Here is a 23,327-nt window from a genome sequence, read left to right as displayed (position 1 = left end):
GAGGCATATGAGGAAGAATCTATGCCTATGCCTCTCCCTCAGCTTCTGGTGGTTTGCTGAGAATCATTGGTGTTCCTTGGCTTGTAGAAGCATCACCCAGATCTCTGCCTTTGTCTTTACATGCCATTCTCCCTGTTTGCATCTGTCTCCAAATTTCCCTTTTTCATAAGGACACCAGTCATATTAGACTAGGGGCCCACCCTTCTCCGGTATGACCTCATCTTAACTAATTATATCTGCAAGGATTCTATTTCCAAATAAGATCACATCCTGAGGTACTGGAGATTAGGGACTTAACATATGAATTTAGAGGGGATGAAATTTATCTCATAACAAGCATTGTTGAAGCAACTGAATAACTCAGGTGTTTATTTTAAAAGATAATCAAAATACTTATAGTCACGCCTCACACTACTGGGAAGTATTGTGTTTGGATGTTATCATTTTAGGCATATTATGCTTAGTAGCATTTTGGCTTTGAATGAAAAGGAATATACAAGATATTGTATATTAAATGAAGAATTATTGAGTCAGTGTCTCTGAGTTCCTCAGTGATTATGTTACATTTTTTTTTCTGAGTGAAAGGTAAATATTGGTTGGTGTCTGTGGTAGGGATGGTCACCTAACAATTCACCAGTTAAAGTCCTATTGATTTCATAAAACAGGAAATCAAGCTTAATATTTCTAAGATAATATTAGATGCAGATGTAATTGTGGATATTCAAATACATTATAACTCACCACTAGGTTTTGAAAAACAGATGATTACAGACAGACATTTATTTATTAAGATGTAAGCCCCAGGGAGAGCCTCCTCCTGGGATAATAAACCATTTTGCAGAAAAATCCAAAACCAAAAAACCCCAGAGGATTACAGTATGGATGTAAGTGTAGACATGTGAATTGAAACCTATCCACTTTTCTAGCGTGAACTTAATCCGTTTGTTAGTTTTTAGGAATGGCAAGTCAATACGGGGAATTATTGGGCTACATATATAATAATTTCTACTTTCTTTAGTGATTAATACTGGTAACATGATTATAACCAATATTGATCCTGAGAATGACAAAACATGAATGAATTTGCCATATCTTCCCACAAAGTCTGAGTATGGACAGATTCACTTCAGTTTTATTATTTAGTTGAAAAGCAGTCAATCAAACATTTAATAAAATTTTTTTGTTTAAAAATGCAATTCACTTTTGCTAATAGTATTCATAATGAGACACTTTAATTTCAGGATGTCTATAATTGCTTGTTACCTGAATTTTAAGATTAAAAGAAACCACACTACTGTGCAAGTGCAAATTGATGGCCCACATTATTTTAAAAGTTTTCTCATATTTTCATCAAAAGACTTTGAAAAGCAAGCTGACATTATCAGCTACGAGATGTTCTTTAGACAGACTTCCAGCAGAGACGGAAGTTCATTATATCAGAGTAATCTGCTTTTGCATTTTACAATTTATAACAGATGCTGATATTGGTAACATAGTGCATAATTATATGCATAGCTGACTTGCAAAAGTGGATCACTTAGTAGCTTTATGGCAAAAGTACAGTTAAATCCATCATTAAAAATAAGACTTAATTCCACTTTGCCCAGGAGAGCATACGTTTCCTCATTGCAGTGTGCCCAGAGATCATCCACCTGAAAGATGAGGGGTCTGAAAGGGTGAACAAGTGAGGGACAGCTGTTGATATTTGGCAAATTTATTCTGAAGTAGCAAGTACTGAAAGGAGATATTTTAGAGGTCTTCAAATATTTCAAAGTTCATCATTCCGAACAGGAACTAGACTTATTCATTGTTGCTCCAAGGGCCAGAAGGAAGGAAATTTTGAATCAATAGACGGAAGACCTTGCTCATCAAAATCCGTCCAGTTGTGAGAAAGGTTCTCTTGTAAAATCGTGAGTGTCTCATCACTAAAAATATTAAAGTCAAGGTCAGATAACTATGTCATTGGTGGGTAGAATGGATTTTTAAATTAAGAGTGAATCTGGACTAGATGAACTTCAAGGTCCCTTTTATCTTTCATATTCTGTAAGCTTAGAGATAAGAACTGACTTTCTTCCTGCAGTCTTTCTTCAGTAGTCTGAAATCAAGGAAATAAATCATTCTCAACCATCTGGTGGCCTGCATGGTCCCTGACCCATATGTCATATTTTATGACATATTTGAAATCTGTGAAAAATGACAGAGCAGAAATATAGCAACAATCGCACATTTTAAAAACATTTCCATCAGTGGTATTGTTGGGTTTGGCACACAGCTCCTCGAATATCCATAATGAGCTATCCACTTGTTTAAAAGTACAGATTTAAAAATCCACAGATAAAACTGTCTCTGACCCTCAATTTTGTTCTATCCCATTCATTCATTCAAACAGTTTTGAGTACCTACTGGGTTCCAAGTGCTATTGTGAACGCTGAAGATACAATGGAGAACGTTTCAGACAAAAAACTCTCCTCCAGTATAACTTATGTTCTAGTTAGGGGTATAGACATTTAACAAGAAAAAAACAACAATAAAAAATCATTTCAGGTGGCGGTAAGCACTTGGAAGACTCTGAACATGGTCATGTGCTAAAGAATGGCTTTATTGGTGAGGAAATTATTTAAGATAGGGTGTTTAGGAACAGGCTCTCTTAGGAGGTGACATTTGAACCGAGACCAGTCGGTGAGAAGGATCCAGCCATGCAAAGATCCACTGAAGAGTATTTTTTTAGACTAGGGAGCTGCAGTGTAAAAGCCCCCCTGGAGGTGGCCTGGACCAATGATTCCTGACTGCTTCCTACCCTGCAATTTTTGGGACTGTTTGTGTAACCACACTCTCTAAATAGTGGGTGTGAGACTTGGCTTCAGCAAAACCTCAGACTCAGAGTTTAAGTTGGTAAAATACAGGACTGAGATGCGTCTCTTCCTTCTTTCACCTGCCGAGTTTTCCATCCTATCAGTTACTAAAGTTCTAGACTTGATTGGAGAATAAGAAGAGAGAAAGAATAAAGAAGGCTGGTAGAAAAAAAGTTTTGGTAGAACAGGGACTTCTAACCCCTTGCCCATGGACCTGTGTTCTTGGATGGGCTTCAAGAGAAAAGTGGTATTGTTGAAATTGTTTTTGATATTTTATATGCATTTTCCAGTGGGTAGGATCCACAGCTTTCATCAGCTTTTCTTGGGGCTCCACACCTAAAAGTGTGAAGAACCACAGTTGTAGGGAAGAGTTACAGTGTTTGCTCTAAGATAGGAAATGAAGCAAAAACACCTCCTGAAAGAAACTGAAATGGCATTTTCCTCCTCTGTATGCCACCTCAAGAAAAACAAGTGGATGTAAACAAGCTCACAACAGGCCCTACTTCAAATGGACCAACTCAAAATGTAAAACCAAGAGGGAGAGAGTCCAGTAAATATACTTCCAAAACCACATTTCTTTGTTTTGTAGTTAGGAGAAAAACTACTGTTAAAAGAGATTGTCTGCTTCTTCAGAAGAGTTATTCACAGAGGTTATGTAAGGGCCGGACAGAAAGATGGTTTCTACGAAGCTGTGTGCCTTTGGGACACTTTTTCTTTGGACGCTTAGTCTTGATATGTTCCATGGCGTATTGGGTTTGAATATCAAATACTCTTAATAATTTCCTTTGCGGCAAATGATTTTGCTCCACACCGTGTCTGCCTCTTTAGAAGGCTGTTTATTTCTTTTCTGAGTAACAGAAAACCTCTACATACAAATAAAGAGATGGAAGAGGGCAGGGGTATGAATGTGAAGGGGATGCGATCTTTCTGAGTCCTGACTTGCCGGATGAAGAACCCAGATGGTGATGGTGTGTATAGGTCTCCAATGCTCACAGATGGTAAATGGACATGCAGGGGTGCTCCCCCAGGTTAAAGCTGGGGGCAGCTCATGGTGACCATGGGGGATGGCTTGTCTGAGGTTTTTATTCTCTCAGTTGTGTATTAACCTTTCTGTGAGCTGAGAGTTAAGAATTCAGCCCTCACCCAGATTGGAGGTCCTTCCTCACCCATCTCCTTTGCACGCTGCTGTCCTTGGCAAATGATATTTGTTTTATAATCCATGTACAATTTTGGGGGGAAGTATCTCAGCCCTCAACACTTTTTATTAACACTCTTCCCCTGTCAACATCTTTGTTAGAATTAGAAAGGTGAGTCAGTACTATATGTCTGCTTTGACTAATAGAAACAACTTTTATTTTATAATTTTCACACACAACATCCTACACGTAGAAATATTATCTCAGCACTTCTGAGCCAGAGGAAGAAACATGACAGAGTATTGTGTGTTCAAAAGGACATGGTGGGGAAATGGGGGTGTGGCCTTATGGCAATCTCTACCTAGTTGTGGGATGGATTATTTTTCTCCCAGGGAATCCTGCTCTTAAGCTGCTAGTGAGATTCTTCTTGGGACCAGGTAAATTTCCACACCCCAAACAAACAAAATTATGGGCAAGTGTTGAAAGAGAAGCCCAAGGCAGGAAGCAAGAGGTAACAGCTTAGGCCCCTGGCCAGGTACCATCCAGTTGCACTGATGTGAGGTTGATCACATCTGCATAGAAATGATCCTCACATCAGTGGCTAAAAGAAGAGGTAGGAATGAGATGATCTTGATTGGGACACAGGAAGGAGCCTGACACTGGGTGGGCAGTCCTTCATGGCCGCTGTCTTTGCGATTGAGATGTGCAGCGGTAGCACACGGAGTGGGTAGTAGTTCACTGGGCCTCCAGTCTTAAAGCTAAGCAGGTGTTAGCCAGTTGCAGAAATCGTTTGGGTGGTATGGGGCCCAAAAGTGCATTTCAGGCAGAGGCAATGGTGCAGAGTTAGAGCTGGAAGCAAGACAGCACAGCGGGAGCCCAGGCATGAGGAGGGCTGGGCAGGGCAGACGCTGGCTTGTGAAGAGCCCTGTGTGTCCTGCTAACGCATGCATTTTATCCTGAAGTCTGTGAGTAGTTGCCGAATGAAGCGACAAACAGGTTCACAAATTTGAGACATTGTTAGCAAAGTAAAACTGAGAACGGAGTTGTCATGGGATTCTGATTTATTAATAATGAAGCTCAATTCTCAGATAAACACAGAAAGAATCTCCTGCCCAGATAGTGAACCATAGGCAGCTTTCAAGCCCAGTGGTTATTTAGATGGAATATACCTAAGAAGTTCCATTCTCAGGGTTCTTTTGTATAAAGGCAAAGACCCTCCCTCGTGCCTCTCTGCTGACTTCATTATCTCCTCCGTAACTGCTGGCAGGGATCAGGGTGACTCAGACTTGGGGTGATATCTGTTTTATCATCTGAAGCCCTGTAGGACGAGTCTGGTCTTGGTGGAGGGGGGATGAATCCCTTTTTATAGTCAAGCTTCACTTGATCTAATCAGGCCTTGAACTATTCTGCCCGTTTTGCTTCAGGTATACAAATGCCTTCTTCTTTTCTTTCATTCTCTTTCTCAACGTAGTTCAGTTGTGAGCTTCCTGTTACCTATTCAGTATTCAAACAACTTTTCCTCTTGTGCTTTATTAGTAGAGACTTGCAAACTTTGCCTTTAGAAGGTACTGATATGAAAGCCATTATAATATTTTGACCTGAAATAGTACTGCACAAAGTAACAATTTTAGATTTGTGCTTAAAAAATCATTGGGTCAGCATTGTGGAGCATGAGTTGAGGTGAGAATTGGGTCTTGACGGGGGCGGAAATCAGGTAGGAGACTGTGCAGGTAATTCATTGTGAGTGATTATAAGGGCTGGAATTCAGGTGAGCCACTGAGGAGGGCAAGGAGGAGATGAATATGAAAGATATTTAAGAGGGAGAATGAACTGAATGATGATTGGGGTGGGTGTGGGGAGCGAGTGACAGGGAAGGGGCAAGGACAAGGACACCTGACATTGACTTGGACCCTAGAGAGCTGAGAAAGCTGTTCATTGAGGGGAGTGATAGGATTTGATTAGTTCCATTTTGAAAATGCTGGGTTTAAGGTTCCTGTCAAGTCCTCCATGTGCAGAAACCCAGTAGGAAGTATGAAGCTCAGGAGACAGAACTCAGCCAGAGATCTGGGTTTTGTGTGCGCTAATTAGGAAAGTGCTAACTCCAGATACAATGGCTTGGATCAGGTAGGACTCTGTTTCTCTCTCATGCACCACTCAGCTGGTCCAGGCTGCCAGGGAACCCTGCTGCACAAGTTCACCCAGGGACCCAGGGGTGAGATAGCGTCACCTTTTATGACACCTGTCTTCCAAAGTTGCCCCTGTTTTCCTCCAGTTCCACTTAATTGGGAGGAGGAGGAAGTAGGAAGGAGAACGTCCAGTGCACGAAGCTCTGCCCTCAGCACCTCTGCTCACATTCTCTTGGCTCACATGGCTGTGCTTAGCTGCAAGGGAGGCTGGGAAACGTGGTCTCTGGCTAGGAGGCTGTGTTCCCCTAGAAAATGCTACCTACCGTGAAGAGTAGAGAACAGCCTAGAGCAGGTGGGGGGACTGACAGTTTCCAGGCGTTATCAGTGTGTACGAGGCAATACACGCACAGGAGGAGGTAAGACCACACAAAGAGATGATGTAAGGTATGCAGCAGAGGACAGGAGTTGGGAAATGGAAACCCATAACGGCAGTGGAGGAGGCACCTGTTGTAGGTAGAGAAGAAATGGAAAGCAGTGTCCTGAAAAGTCAAAGAAGGAGAGGATTCTAAGAATGAGTTTTCCTTAGTGAGGAAACGTGGTTCAGACGTTAAGGCTAGGTTCCAAAACTAGACTCTTTGGGTTAAACCTTCCCTCTACTCCTTATTAGCTGTGTGACCTCGGGCAAGTTTTAAACCTCTCTGTGCTTCATTTTTATTACCTGTAAAGTGAGGATAACCAGAGTACCCATCTCAGGTTGTTTGGTGAGTGAATTAGCATGTTTACAACCCTTAGAATAGTGCGGGTTTGTAGTATCTACTACAGTAATAGCTGAGAGTTAAAGTAAATTAGGGATTGAAAAGTACACATTGGATTTTTCAAATAGGAGACACATACACAACTCTGTGAGCAAGCATTTTACATACATTACATCATTTCAGCCCTAAAACATTTCTGTGAAGGTACAGTATTATTATTTCCATTTTACAGATGAGAAAAGTGAGGCACAAAGAGACTCGGTACCTAGTCCAATTTCATAGAGGTAGTAAGTGTCTAAACTCAGATCTGTTTGATTCCAAAGCCCATACTTCAGTTAGGCACTAAAATTTCAAGATGTGGAGTACATGGTGAGGAGCAAGCTGAGTGTTTATAGATTTTTTTCACTTCTAAACCTCAATTTTTTTGTCTATTAAATGAGGTAATAATAGTACCTACCTCATTATGGTTTTATAAAAATAGAGCTACTTAAGAAACCCTTAACAAACCACTAGGCACATAATAAACACAAATCTTCAATGCATGGTGGTAGCTAATGACAATAACAGGAACTTATTAATATATTTATTAGAGTAAATAGAAAAATTAGTGATCTATGATTAGATTTTTAACTAACCAAATTGCCCTGAATTTTGCTAGTAATGCAGGAAAATACGCATTTTCTAGTTCTATTTGTGTTGGCTGAAGGTAGAATTTAGGCCAAGGTTTTGGGGACTTCATGTGGTTTCCCACTTTGCTTGTTTTCACACCTTCCCACTTCTTAAGGACAAATATTTAGGGGACAGAAGGGCCCAGTGAGAGACGTCTGATGAGGGCTTTGTACATGTTCTGCTCAGTGAGGTAGGGAATGCCTGCCCCTGGACCTCACCTCCTTAGGGAGAATACCACCTTCTGAGTTTGCTGAAGCTAGTTTCTTTATAACCACATATCTTTGGTGAAAATGACAAATGTTCAATAAACACAGTCACTTAAACTTGAGGATTGTGCTTCTCTAATGGGGAACTTGTGAGGATTAAATGAGATGTGAGGGCCTGTTGTTTTTTGAGATACATGAAGACTTTTTCTACTGCATTTCCTATGTATGGGTTTGGGTAACTTTACTCTTAAGAGAACAGAAAATCCTGTAGTGAATTTTATTACTTGCTGTTGAATTTTTTTTTTTTAAGGAGGGATTTATTTCCCTGCAGAGCTTATGATTATCAGTGGAGAACTTTTGTTCCAACCTCTTTAAAGCTCATGAACTCATGAACTGCTATCACTCAGCTTTCAATTTTAAAATAAATAGGTCTGAATATTGTATATTTGTACCTGATAATTAACACAGTCATTTCAAACTTGGGAGTTATGTTTATTATGAAAAATCAATGACAGGAATATCAATACTGGCATATATTGGCACCTAGATTTTATTTATACTTTATCTTCATAAGCACATTAGAAGTCTGCCTAATTTTTTGATGTGGCTTGTGAATATTGAGCACCGAAAAGCCACGGGGGTTCTTCTAATTTTAGAAACTCATTTTGGAGACAGATCAGAGAATAATTTCAAGTGTATAATTTCCTCAAGTGAAATGAGGCATCCTGACATGCCTTCAAATAGATTCCAGGAAATACGGGGTTTAGTGATTTTTCTCTGATAAAAAGGTAGTGTTGTTATATACAGTTGACCAGAATTTTAATATTGCAGCAAGTAAAGTAGACTAGCTAACTTGTCTTATTCATACCTTTGAATTATCTGAGGTTATTAATGTGGCTTTATCTAGGAAGAAAACATATTCAGGATAAATCAACTCAGAGTATTTTATTTTGAGAAAAGCAAATAAATGCAATTCTGTTCCTTCCTATTTTGAATAAAAAAACCTTTGTGAAATGGAATGCAGTTTTGAACTCTAACATTTCTATTTCCCCTTTTGACCCACTCAACAGAAATGTTTGTTTATGCAACTAAATATCTGTGAACAGTACAATAGATTATAGAGACATATTTCCATTTTTTCTTCTCTGGACTTAGTGTCTTGCTTTTCAACAAAACCATCCGAGTTTACACTGAAAAGTGTAAACCTTTTGCATGATTATTTGACTGGCTCAGAATAAGTTCACAACTTGTGTTCAGACTGAATTACTTCAAAGAGGGTGATGCAGAATGGACAGTAAACCCTGGAGCTGCTTCTACAAAGAATTTAAAGAGTGGCTGAGGCAGACAATTATTTTATACACAGAAATCTGGAAAAATACTGTCTTCTCGGGAAGAGGAATATTCTTTTGGAAAGTTAATCCTTAAGTAATTGTGTAAATAGTTCACTGGAATTCAGCATGATACCTAGTATGCTGCAAGTTTCTACAATGCCTCCTAAGTTACCAGAGAAATATTAAATTGTGTGCCGTGTAGAGAGATTTGTGCTTTTATTTATATATTTATACTTTGTATCTGTTTTTATTAAAGGATTTAATGCAGCATACAACAAAAGGATACAATGGATGAATAATACAAATAAGTAGCATTGGATAAGATAAATAAGTACTAGGGATGTAATGTACAACATGATTAATATAATTAACGCTGCTGTGTGCTGTATATGAAAGTTGTGAAGAGAGTAATCCTAAGGGTTCTCATCCCAAGGAAAAAACGTTTCCTCTTTTTCTTTTACTTTGTATCTATATGAGATGAGGGATGCTCACTAAACTTATTGTGATAATCATTTCATGATGTATGTAAATCAAATTATTATGCTGTACACCCTAAACTTATACAGTGCTGTGTGTCAATTATAGCTCGATAAAACTGGAAGGGAAAGCTACATAAATAGCAATGGAAAGTCAGGATTAAGGAAAGAGTAATTAGACATGCTTAATGTGAAGGCAAATGGGATAACTGTGGTTGACTTTCGTATTTGCCCCTGAGCTTTCTGAAAGCCCAGGTGAAATGACACATAATCATCTGCATCATTTTAATGTTTGGAGGGCAAGTATTCTGATTTTGCAAAGGGAGCAAAATCCGAAAATATTTTTTTCAAGTGGGATTTTATATCTACTACTCTAAGTTATCTAGGAAAATATCTGCAATATTATTTTTCACAAATTTTGTAGAGAAATTTCTTATGGTGTTCTTCAGTAACATTAAAATACACTTCAGTGGAAAATAATATGCAAGGGCACAGGTTAATACATTCCAGTGTGGCAGAATTCGGTGGTCTGGTTTGACATTTGGATACAATTTAGAGTACCTAGAGACAGCAATTGATTTCATTTATTTTAAATAATCTGTAGATAACACCTCTTTCTGAGGAGTTCCTGATAGAGAATAATAAAATATAATGTAATGAATTCTGATAACAAACTTAGTACTAAACTAAATACTAAAATTCTGTCTTGTTTGAGGGTTATCTTTGTAAACTAAATGAGGAAGTAATAAGACTGACTTATTTATAAAAATTGAGGAGTCTAGCTAGAACCTTTGCTTCGAATAAACGACCCTTGCCCACCTCAACATGGAGACAATCTTCGGGCCCAGTGATCTCTAAGGAGGCCAGGTCCTGACTGTGAGCGATATTGATACAATCCCATGTCCACTCTGCTGGTGGAACTGAAAAGCTTTTTTCACTGGCGTCCAGACCCATGCACAACAGCCTGGATTGTCTTAATATTTCATTGCATTTTCTAGTTTTTTAGAGTTAGAAATCAGTTTTATTTTCAAAGAAACATTGACAAAATCAACACCATCCAGAAAGAGATCATCAGGATGATGAAGTGTCTATATTTGGAAAACATGAAAGAGCTAGGAATATTTAGCTTAGGGAAGTGAGTGGTTAAAGGGAAAGTGATGACACTTCAAATACGGCTCTCTGCCTTATGGAAAACAAGTCACTTAAGAGCAGAATTAGGACTAGTGCATCCTTATTAGGAAGACAGTTTTCAACAGGGAAATGCTTGTTAAGAATTAGTGTTGTCCACGTGTGGAAAGGGCTGTCTAGTGAAGCAGGGAGTCCTTTTCTTTAGAAGAGCTTTTTTTTTTTTTTGATGGCTGTTGTGTGTGTGTGTGTGTGTGTATAAGCCGTACATTTTTGTTTCTTTGCATGTGTTACAGTTCTTGTTGTTGTTGATAGCTGGACATTTAAAATAATATAATGTGGCAACTTTGGAAATCAGATTCTCCCCCCTCCCCAAAGTTTGTTGTTTGTGTTTGTTCATTAATTACTTTTCTGAACTAATTCTGTAAAGTCTGTACTCTCTCTGTCCTGTGTGACCACTGAAATCTCGGCTCACTTAGCTTAGTGGTCACTTAATGAACGAACTGAAGTTTCCTTTAGATACCTGGAACCAGTAGGTCTCCCAGACTTTGCCAAGGGTGTACAGAGCCTCAAGGTTAACCAGAAGTGAGATCTTTGGGCCTTTTTAGGTCTTTCCTGAGCTTGTGCACAGCCCTGGGCTTGAGCAGAGCTCTACTCACATGTGTAACTTTCTAGATCCCCACAAATATGTTAGAGCTCTGCCAAACCCCCTATGGATTTCACATTCTCCAGTTTTTCCTTTTAAACTTTTGACTAGCCCATTGTGTGCAACTGTTATCCACTACCTCAGGCAGCCTCAGTGTTGAACAGTTACCTCTAAATGCTTTTGACAAATATTCCCAGGGGAAAAGGCTGTCGCCCTGGTTGAGCTGCAAGTCAAGTCAAATAAAGACAGCCTTCCAAGTGAGCTCTTCCAGGGAACCACCAGATAGGACAAATAATGACAATTCTTTGAGAATGGGGCTTTGAAGGAGCTCCAACCCTATTCTGTTGCCTTTGGTGGCTGCCAGACCACGGGTTTTTACCATAATCGTCGGCTGTTTATTTTCGAGGCTCCTGCAGAGCTGGGGAGGGGAGATGGGAGTAAGGCAAATTAAAATGCCACAAAGCTTGCTGTTCTTACTGAGGTTCAGGTGCTTTTCTTGAATAAATGCTCCCCAGATTGCTGCAAGTGTTTGGTTAATTTCCAGAGTTCTAAAAAAGTTGATTCTTACAATTTTTGCTAGTGCTTTCATTGTTTATGTAGGGGAGAGACTATTCAGAGGTCATTTCTCTGCCAGTTTTGTGGATGGCACTGTAGAAGTGCTTTTTAGCCATATTTTTACAAGTTAGAAAGTTGAATTATTGACTTCCAAGTTCCCCTCCCACTCTAGAACATTCAGTGTTATCTAATATATCACATTCCCAAACCATCCTAGATGATATAATTTACTGTACCTTTTTTTTTTTGGTAAATGTGATTGTTTAAAATAAAATTGAAAGAGACTTTACCTGATGCCAAAATATGAAACACAGTAGACTGTAGCTTAGTTATCAATCTCTGCTTTGTTTTAGTCACAGATTAAAAAAAATATTACCTTTTCTGCACATTCAGCTTAGAGTGAATTAGTCTAAAGGGGTGGGGATCTTATACCAATAGGAAGAACTATATGGGTAAAATTTAAGCACCAGGGACTCCTGAAAAGGTAGAAATCAAACAATAATTGACTTACAGCATTTCACAGGGTTGAATCATTAGCATATGTATTTCATGAGTAGTTTAGCTTTAATTGTGGAATTTATTATTATTATTATTACCAACATATTTGTATGCCCATGCTGATTCTTTATTCATTAAAGAACCATCTTTGTAATAAATACTGAAAACATAGTTAAGGAATCAACTAAACAATGCAAAACCATTTTATATCAATTTCTTTAAAGATGGATTTGATGATCTGGTGCTGCATTACTTAGCAATGATGTTAAATGATAAGTTAATATAAATTAATTTCCCAAATGGCTGAAGCTAAACCCTTTTAATTAAGTATTTTTGGTGTGTCTCTTTTCAAACTATGTTAAAGATTTCTCTGCTTCATGATGAGGCTCGTGATCTATCATCTCAGTGGCAAAAATCATTTTGGATAATTACGTCACTGTCTTGAGAAACAGTGACCGCCACCTTGGCTCTTGTGGGCAAGGACTGTTTCATTAATACTCGGTGGTGACACAATGCTGTACTTTTGGTATTTTATACTCTAAAAAGGTGTTGTACTCCTTCTTGCCCATTAATACCTGCTTTTCATAGATTTTGCATCTCTTTTAATTTGTGCTTTCTAATCTTCTGTGGGTTGACGTACCAGTTACATCTGATTCTTACTGAGCTCTTACCATATAGGAGATCACATTCTAAATGTTTAAATGTGCTTGTTCATTTAATTCTCCCAACATCCCAAACAGGTAGGCACTATTATCATTCATGTTTTCAGATGAGAAAACTGAAGCACAGAGAGATTAAGTAATATTCCCAAAGTAAGTCACATAGTTTATAAGTAGCAGAGGAGGGATCTGAATTCACAATTCTGACTCTGCAGGTCATGATCTATATGGTGTCCTATAAGGATGCCTGTTGGAATTACACATAAGCATAAGAGTGAATGGGCTCTGATAGACTACCTGAGTGGAACTCTTTGAAAAATATTTGAACTTCGGAGATTGTGACATCTATTTTGGTTTCCCACAGTGTGTGTGTGTGCCTGTGTGCACGCACGTGTGTATGTATTAAATAGGTATGAAGACCAGAGAAGTGATTTTATTAAACCAGTGTTAAGTAGTATTAATTATAAATATTTTAACTTCCTTTTTGGTGAAATTGATGAAACTTTGCTAATGTTTTGCTGTTAATTTGCATTACATAGTATACCAAAAAAGGTAGTTATTGAAATGGGTCTGTGACTAATTCTACATGATTTTTATTTCTTGAGAGTAATGGCTTATTAGGGTACACTTACTGATCAGTGTCTTTGGAAATCTAAGAATTACATATTATTCATTCCTCTCCTCCAGTATAATGCACAAATTAGCAACTGATTCAATAGTCTTGCTTTCCTTGATTTAGTTACTTATGGAACCTGGGGAATAACACAAGGAGGCAGTTATTTTAATAATTATCAATTTCCTTTTATTAATGTGGCTGCCTCAGCAGGGTAAGCACTGAATCACTTTTACCCCAAACTCAGAATAAAAGCTTCAAAAAGTCGAGTTCTTGTTGGGAGATAATTTTCCATGGGTCTCTTGCATTTCTGCGTGTCTTACAAGCAGAGACACTGTCTGCCTTTGTTCTGGACTGCCTTTTCAAGGGTGTTTGCACAGAAAACAGCCTTGAAGATAGACAGTGTCTCCCTTCAGAGAAGAGGGCAAGTTTGTTTACTGTCTAGTATAATGAAGATAATGTCTCTCTCCAATATGAGGGGCAGGTGCACTTACTGCCCATTATGAAATATTAGGGTTCCCTAAGCTTGGGGTTCCTTTCCCATAATGTAATCCTCTGTGTGTGCAGGCATCATCTGGCCTTCTTCATGTTGCCCTTGGGACTTGAGGAGCTGGCATGTACCCTGGCTATTGCTATTGCTATAAGTAATAAAGCCCTTTGTCTCTGTCTTCTGCAGCATCCATGAAACTGTGGCAGGCTAATTTGTTATCATCCAAATAGAGAAAAATCTCAGAATCTTCAAAGTTCTTGAATTTTATTATAATTTTAACTTTTTCTAGATTTTTCACTTTAATTTAGAATCAGCTTCCCTTTTGAAGGGTGAATTATCTTTTCTGTGCTGTGGGCTCACTAGAGACAGGGCAAGTAGCCCATGCATTGGTCACCTAATAGGTAACTTATGGCAATTGTTAGTCCCATTCTACCTTCTTTTCTTTGCTTCCTCCTGCCCCCCATTTTCCTCAGTCATGGCTCTTCTTTCTCTTACTTTTTTTCTCCTCCTCTCCTCTTCTTTCAGAGTTCTCTTCTGTATCTACCATAGGCACTCCTTAGCCTTTGTACTTAAAACTAAGCACAAGCAGAAACCTTGCTAATCTTTTGAAGTCAGCTGTCTTTAGCCTGAAGGGGAGCTAAAGATACCTTTCAAACCCCTACCTGGTAGAATTAAAACTTGGTGTCATGACGGAAATTCCCCCATGTGTATTTCTGCTACAGGCAGTGGACAGAAGTGTGTGCACACATGTGCAGTAGGAGGAAGGCAACAGATTGATTTCCACTCACTGGCAAGTTTCAGCAACAGACTGGGGAAACATTCTTGATCTTTGAGGAAAAATCTCTGACCAAATGAGCTGTAATCAAACAGTGAATACAAATAATAATAATAATGACACATTATTTTCAAAAATTTCAGATCAGTCTGTATCAGGGGGTCAGCCATCTGTATGGCCTAAGCCCCAAATGTGGCCTACTGTCTTTTTATCTGTGAAGTTTCATTGGAACCCAGGCACATCCATCCATTTACATACCGTCTATAGCTGTGTCCTGTTACAGTGGCAGAGACGAGTGGTAGCAGTAGAGACCGTGTGACCTGCACAGCCTAAAAGATTTTCTGTCTGGCCCTTTACAAAAAGAAGTTTGCCAACCCCTGCTCTAGATGTTGTATTTTATACCAGTGGTTCCCAATTTCAGATTGTGGGGAAGGCAGCAGAAGGAGTAGACTCTTCAGAATCACATGGGCAGGCTTTTCAAAGAGTGCACACCTCTATCTCTCCTCCGGCTGCTCATAGGGTTTCCCTGTTGAGAGTCGCTGTCTTCAAGTTTATAACTCAAGTCGTTTGGTTCCACTAACTGATACAGATGACTTGCTTTCACTATTTTGACCCATTGTAACACGTCCAAAGTAACATTGACTGTGTTATTTCTTTTACAGGGTTGTGGGAAGAAGATGTATTCTTTTTTGAGAGGAACCAAACAATTGCAGGTGCTCAGGTTCCTGGGGATCTCCATTGGAGTGACACAGATCCTGGCCATGATTCTCACCATTACTCTGCTCTGGGCTCTCTACTATGATAGAAGGGAGCCTGGGACAGACCAAATGACGGCCCTGAAGAATGACACCACTCAGCACCTGCCTTGTCACTCAGTGGAACTGTTGAAACCAAGCCTGTCAAGGATCTTTGAACACACATCCATGGCAAACAGCTTTAACACACACTTTGAGATGGAGGAATTATAGAGACTGTCAAAGAAGGAAACCACAAATTTATTTTATTGGACTTGTGAATTTTTTGAGCACACACTTAACCGTTTCAGAAATGTGTAGAAATAAAAATGTTGCCATAAAAGGATACCCAAGCACATAATGTTCCAGCCCTTAAAAGAAAGTGGGAAAAGTATATATACTATAAGGCACCACCTGGACAATAGTTGATGCCCTTTATAATGCTGAGGACTGATCTAACACCCACTTTATAGCCTGTGGAAGATTTTTACTGGACACAGTTATGCTTTGAGGTTTATGCTTTGGCATAGTTTGATCAGCATTTCTGCATCCATGTAAACGAGCCATGCTGTTGTGGCATTGGAGCTACAGTAAATTTGATTCACTTCCATAAGCTTGCTAGTATATAAAGTTCCAAATAACTGCTAACATAGGAAGTTAGACAGTACTAATGACTTTTATTACTTGGTGATATATTCTTTTGAGGGTAAATAGACTATACATAAGTACACTCTGAAGATTGGTGACTACCTAAACGTGATTTTTGCTGGTTAATAAAAATATTCTTACTACTTACAAGAGCAAACTTAAACATTGTCTTAAACTGATCAGGGATATATGTGTGTATGAGTCTGTGTTAAGTCTGTATAATTCAGTAGGTTTCAGTTCTTATAACATTAAGCATAATAATTGTGAAATGGATACATTCGTCCTGTATAGAAGCATTGTTTTTAACCTTTCCTGTTAATAGAGCTTTAAAATTCTGTCTTGGGTTTATATTACATGCATAACTGCTAATTTAAATACTTAACCACTAATTTTGAAAAATGACTAGTGTGATACAAAGGAATCATTATAATTCAGAATGTAGTCTGGTCTCTAGGAAGTATTAACAAAAAAGTTTACATATAACTTAGTTCATTCAGCAAAGACCTGGATATTATCTTTCTGCCAAACTGAGACTCTTTTTGACACTAAACACTTTGTAAAGGAATTTTATCTTTGCTTTCTCCAAACAAGAAGTGGCAGTCTCCAAGTCTCAATATAATTCTACAGAGAATAGTTTTCCTTTTCCCCAGCAAAAAGTTGAGAGAATCATAAAAATAAGTGACAATTTAGCTAGAGATTTTCTTTGCCTTACTTCACTGATTAAGATACTATGGTGAATTACACAGATTATTAAATTTTTTATAAGAGTAAACTATATTTATTTGAAATGGGAAAAGTGCATTTTACTGTATTTTGTGTATTATGTTTATTTCTCAGAAAATGGAAAGAAAATTAAAACGTGTCAATAAATATTTTCTAGAGAGTAAAAATTTGTCTGTGTCTAATTTTTATACATTGTAAGCCCTTTCACCATTCAAAAATATTAGCAAGGGGGAAAATATGAGAAGAAATGTTGAATAAAGTAATAATAACTATTTCCAAAATCCAAAAGTAATCTATAAGAGTATGTGCCTTCACTGAGAAATGACAAAGAGGTGCCCATTTACATTTCAAGTTTGATTTTTGAGCTAATTGATAATGTAGCTGTCTGATACAATATAAACATATGCCCATTTATGTCACTTTATCTTCTCAATGTTTTTATATCCCAGTTTCTTAAAGTAATTTTTAAAAGAAAATGAGTCTAAGGAATACAATATTGGAAATCAACTGCTAGATTTCATCTCTTCCATAATTTAAATAAAAATTGAGTAGATAACTTGCTCAATCAGAACCAAAAGCATCCCTTTTTCTAATTTCCTTAACAACTCAACTTCCCATAATTTCACCTCAAATGCCCAAGTAATTAAGACAGCTGTGATTATTATTTGAATTATTTGGATAATTAGTCAAATTTGGCTGCTTCTCTTTTGACATATCTTATAGTCACAGAAGGAACAAGCATATATTGTAATGAGCTCAGTGAAAAAAAAAAAAAAGCCCAGATTATAAATAATGTCTACATTTAAAATTTTTTATTTTATTTATTTATTTTTTATAAAGCAGGTTCTTATTAGTTAACCATTTTATACATATTAGTGTATACATGTCAATCCCAATCTCCCAATTCATCCCCCCCAAACCCGCTTTCCCCCCTTGGTGTCCATATGTTTGTTCTCTACATCTGTGTCTCGATTTCTGCCTTGCCAACCGGTTCATCTGTACCATTTTTCTAGATTCCACATATACGCGTTAATATACAATATTTGTTTTTCTCTTTCTGACTTACTTCACTCTGTATGACAGTCTCTAGGTCCATCCACGTCTCTACAAATGACCCAATTTTGTTCCTTTTTATGGCTGAGTAATATTCCATTGTATATATGTGCCACATCTTCTTTATCCATTCATCTGTCGATGGCCATTTAGGTTGCTTCCATGACCTGGCTATTGTAAATAGCGCTGCAATGAACATTGGGGTGCATGTGTCTTTTTGAATTATGGTTTTCTCTGGGTATATGCCCAGTAGTGGGATTGCTGGGTCATATGGTAATTCTATTTTTAGTTTTTTAAGGAACCTCCATACTGTTCTCCATAGTGGCTGTATCAGTTTACATTCCCACCAACAGTGCAAGAGCGTTCCCTTTTCTCCACACCCTCTCCAGCATTTGTTGTTTGTTTCTGGCGTTGCCCATTAATTTCTACATTTTTGATATATTACCTGACTTAATACTGTCTAAAATAGTCAACATTAATTTGGACAACCATCTCATACACTTATACGCTTGCTTAATGGGAACAAATGACATTTATAGCAGTGGACTACAAAGGCCTCTTATAGTATCAGTGCACCTGGAATAATAAAACTGCAAGGGATTTTTAAAAGCGTATTTAATATCGTAGAATTGAGGGAATTCACTCTTTGGGTACATTGCAAACAAATAACTGTTTCTTTGCTATTTTTTTTTCTTTTTTCTTTGTTATTTTTAAAAGCTTTCTTTTGTCAAAATCACCATTTCTTAAAGTAAAAAATTATTTTCAGACTGGTGAAAATAATTGACTCAGTCAATTCAAAGGGCCTTGGAGATTCAGAGATGACAACAGGAGATGGTGTTTGTCCTCTAGCACTGTAAAATCTGATTGAGACACTCGTGCTATCCACCGATGAGCTTAGTACAGGAACACAGCCTAGGAATATGAGATGGAGGACAGTGGAATGAAGGTAGCTACATCGAGGAGACCTGAGTCAGGAAGAGCTTACTAGCTTGTGCATAGTATTCCATGAGCCACTGACTCTGAGGTTAAAAAGTTACATTATTTGGGGAGCAGGGCCTGCCATTCAATGTGGTTAGACAGAGCATAGAAGGCTTGAAGAGATACCATGGGAAAGGCAATGAGTGAAATTTGGCTTTGGGGACTTTGTTCTGTAAATTCAATGGTGAGTCACTGAAGTATTTTCAGAAAGAGAAGTGATTTGTGTTTCTGAAATGTAACTGGAGTAGCCAAGTGAGAAGCTGGGGGCAGTGGGACAGGTACATCCATTACACAGCTCTGCCGGGTGGGCCATCCTTTGGCTAGTCTAGGTAAGGAGCGCTCTGGAGTTGCAGGATATTGGAGCTTCTGGAGGGGGACTGGCTAGATCGCTGTTGCTGTGGTCCAGGAGAGAGACGAATCCTCACCAGGGCAACACAAGTCAAAAACATAGCGCAGAGCACAGATGAATCCACAAAAATTGACAGCAGATTGATCTTGGGGAGTGTGAGATGAGAAGTGAAAGAACTGAAATGTCTAGATTTTGTACCTGGGAAACTGGCAATGGCATTAACCGGGACAGAAGACTGGAGGGGGAGCGGGTGTGTGGGAGGGTAATTAATTTAGTTTGGGACATGCTGGGTTGGACATGCCTGCAGGACGTGCAGACATAGGTGTGTACAGGCGGCTGTAAATTCCAGCCTGGAGCTCAGGAGAGTTCACTGCCGAGCCTGAGAATTCTTATGCATTGCTTTCAGATCTCAGGAAGCCTGACAGAAAATGGGCTGAGAACCAAATCTTACATGAGGGGAATCTTAAGCAGCATGCTACAAGAGCTTCTTTTCGTCTCAACTCCCACTCCTGGAGGTGAGTCAAGGGAGGTAAAGAAAAGAGAAATGAATACACCACTGAAACTTCTGTGGCAGAAAGAGCCTCCTCCTTTAGAAAAAATACTGCCAACTGCCATGTTTCTTCACCCGATGCCCCTTCCTATCATCCCATGATTTACAAGTGGATTTGTCTTTCCTATTAACTGAGTTATTTTCTCACGTCCGAGCACCTCCTAGAACCACAATGGGAGAGTCTTTGATATCATCTTGGAAGCTCATTTATTTTCTATTGTAATGTGTGATTACAACCATTCTTTATCTCTTGCATTCAGGGTGCCTACTAGGTGCCAGGCCAGAGGGTGCTAGGTGTTTTCCACATTTTTTTCTATGCTCTCCACAACATTTTTTTGCAATCTATAGGCATCATTAACCTCATTTTACAAATGAAAAAGAGGGACTTGGAGAGACTGAGGAAGTATATTTAACTAGTAAGTGGGCTCAGTCTTCGTCCCTCTCCGTTTTGTGATGTGACATCTTCACCAGCCTGTGGGGAAGCTCAGCTCATGCCTTACATAGAAAAGCCAGATCCTCCCACATGTGAATCAATATTTCCAGGGCAAATTTGTCTCCAAATTCTGCTACTTCTTCCCTCAAAATGAGTCTTTTGTCTATTCATTTCATTCTTCCCACTATTTCCCCAGAACAAGTCTAAACGATCTAAAGGTTTGTTTGAAGTCATAAATTGTTCTCCCTACCTCTTGTCTCCTCCTATTGATCTATTTTGCACACACAGCCAACTTAAGGTCTTTAATCAATTTTATTGAGGGTATATATATATATATATATATATATATATATATACACACACACACACATATATATAACCTATTTTAAGTATTAGTTAGTTTTGACAAATATATATATGTATATATATATATATATATATATATATATATATATATATATATATATATACATATACTCATAACCAAAACCACAATCAAGATATAGCACATTTCATCATCTCAAAAAGTTCCATCATGCCCCTTTGCTATAAATTCTTCCAATCCCCACCTCTAGCCCGAGGCAACACTGATCTGCTATATGTTACTCAAATTAATTCTTGTAGAACACAATGTTTAGCAAGTCACTTCCTTACTCAGACTCTTCCAGGGGTTCCCTGTTTTAACTAAGACAGAGCTTCCCAATTCGTTAGTGTAGAAGTCATTTCTATAACACACCGGGTACATGAAGGTCAGAGGTGTGACTGGCCATCCTAGCTCTTGCCTGGCTAAGGGAGGACTACAGGGAAGCAATAGTTCAGCACATAGGGTTGGCTGTAATATACAGTAACTTACACAAAATAGAAGTGACATTATATTTAATAAAACATACATGTGTGAGTAGCCCAAGTCTTGGTTGCCTGAGGGTGTCAAGGACTCAGACTCCTCTCTGGCTACTCGGCTGTGCCACGGTGTTCTCCTTACACCTGGTCTCAGGTGGCACACTCTACTTTCACAGTTCAGGCAGCAGGCTGGAGAAAGTGGAAAGTGAAAGGGGAAGAGGCATGCCTCTTCCCTTTGAGGACATACCCAGAAGCATACACGGCTTTCATTCACATCTCATAGATGGAGGGGTGGGTGGGAAATAGTCTTTTTTTCAGATACCCATGTAACCAGTTAAACCAGGAAATCTGATGACAATAGAAAGAGGGGAAAGTGGGTATTTGTGTCAACCAGCAATCTCTGCTGCATTCCTAATTACTTGCAGGATAAAATCTTCCACTTGAACTTATTCTTCCAAACCTATTCCCTAAAACTTTCCCACTTGTCACTATACACTGCCAGATGAGCCAACCATGGTTCATTCATTGCCTCTATCATCCCACGCATCCCGTGCCTCCTTGATTTTTCTTGCATTGTGGTGCTTCCCTGACATGCCTTCATCTCCACAAGTTCACCTTGCACTCAACATTTTAGGTCCTAGCTCAGCAGCTACTTCCTATGTGAAGCTTTCCTCTACCACTTCACCCCACAGCAATCTGTCCTCCTCTGAGCTCAGTATTTATTTGTTGCTAGTTTGGTCCTTGCATTTTCTATTTTATATTATTTTTCATTTATAGTATTAGTATTTTATTTTTATACATCTGGTCTCTCTTGAGAGAAAATATTATGCCATTTCATATCCCACTCAGCATTTTGCATAAGCCTAGACAGTGTTTCTTATGTATGTTATAAATCTATTCACTGTGTATACGAATCAATATATGCATGAATTGTGAGTTGGTTAAATGAATCAAAAGCTATTGTCCAAAGTGATTCCAAGAAGGAGGAACTGCTCTAAAGGAGGTCATCTGTTCTTGAGTGAGATAGGACACTGGGTTATCAAAGGCTAAGTACTTATTTAGCTATAAATGGATGTAGATTGGATCTGCAGAATGCATTTAGAGCTTGGCCAAGTCTTAATAAATGTCTGAGTGAACTATTAAATTGTATCTGTGGCCTAATAATATAATAGTGTCTTAGATTTATAAAATGCTTTTATGCCTAACCCGCAATCCTTGAACTTTTAAATCTACATTTGTTTAACCGGGAGTGTACAGAGTAAAAGCTGAGTACTCCTCCCTGAAGAAATCTCTGGAGAGTTGGAGATTGGAGCAGATCACTACTAACGTTGCAATTTCCATGCAAATTCCAGGAAGTAACTTTAAAAAAATATGTGGTATCCAAAACTTTTTTGCTGAGTGGGTCAAAGTGTTTCATTTATTCTTCTTGTAATTCCAAGGAAGTCAGTTTTATAATAAAGGTAAGGTCAGTATGGATCAGCAATATTAAGGAACATGCCCAGAATTATATTGGGTTGGCCAAAAAGTTCGCTTGGGTAAGATGTTACGGAAAAACCTGAACGACATTTTTGGCCAACCCAATATAACCAGTAAGTGATATTGCTGAGATTTTAACAGGTTTGTTTAAATTCAGAGTCCATGCTCTTAACTACTTTACAGGAAAACTATTGTATTAACAAATTTCCTAAATTATTTTTCATTTCTTGGTCATGACATATTGTCAGTTTAATATATTGTTGAATTTTACTAACTTGTACTTCTTCCTGATTTTCTGTGTATATTCAAAAGTTATATTCATTTGTTTCGTATGTGTGTTACACATTCATTAAAAAAATTTTTTTATTTACTTTTGGCTGCATTGGGTCTTCAATGCTGTGCGCAGACCTTACCTTAGTTGCGTCAAGCGGGGGCTACCCTTTGTTGTGGTGTGCGGGCTTCTCATTGCGGTGGCTTCTCTTGTTGCAGAGCACGAGCCTTAGGTCGCAGGCTTCAGTAGTTGTGGCACGGGGGCTCAGTAGTTGTGGCTTGCATACTCTAGAGCACAGGCTCAGTAGTTGTGGCACACGGGCTTAGTTGCTCTGCGGCATGTGGGATCTTCCTGGACCAG

General features: G+C 38.5%; 1 protein-coding gene across 5 annotated transcripts in view; it reads left to right on the top strand.

Moving 5' to 3' along the window:
• Positions 1–17,085, top strand: part of TSPAN12 (tetraspanin 12) — a 65,729-nt gene extending 48,644 nt beyond the window's left edge. For all 5 annotated transcript variants that reach the window (XM_068549361.1, XM_068549365.1, XM_068549364.1 and 2 more), the window contains exon 8: positions 15,575–17,085. In XM_068549361.1, the coding sequence (XP_068405462.1) occupies positions 15,575–15,880 (306 nt within the window). In that variant the 3' untranslated portion in view covers positions 15,881–17,085. The remainder of the gene's footprint in view (positions 1–15,574) is intronic.
• Positions 17,086–23,327: the final 6,242 nt, after the last annotated feature.

Source organism: Eschrichtius robustus, chromosome 8 (assembly GCF_028021215.1).
Source record: "Eschrichtius robustus isolate mEscRob2 chromosome 8, mEscRob2.pri, whole genome shotgun sequence".
Taxonomy (NCBI): Eukaryota; Metazoa; Chordata; class Mammalia; order Artiodactyla; family Eschrichtiidae; genus Eschrichtius; species Eschrichtius robustus.
The sequence above is the reverse complement of the archived record's forward strand: the minus strand, read 5'-3'. Positions and strand labels throughout refer to the sequence as shown.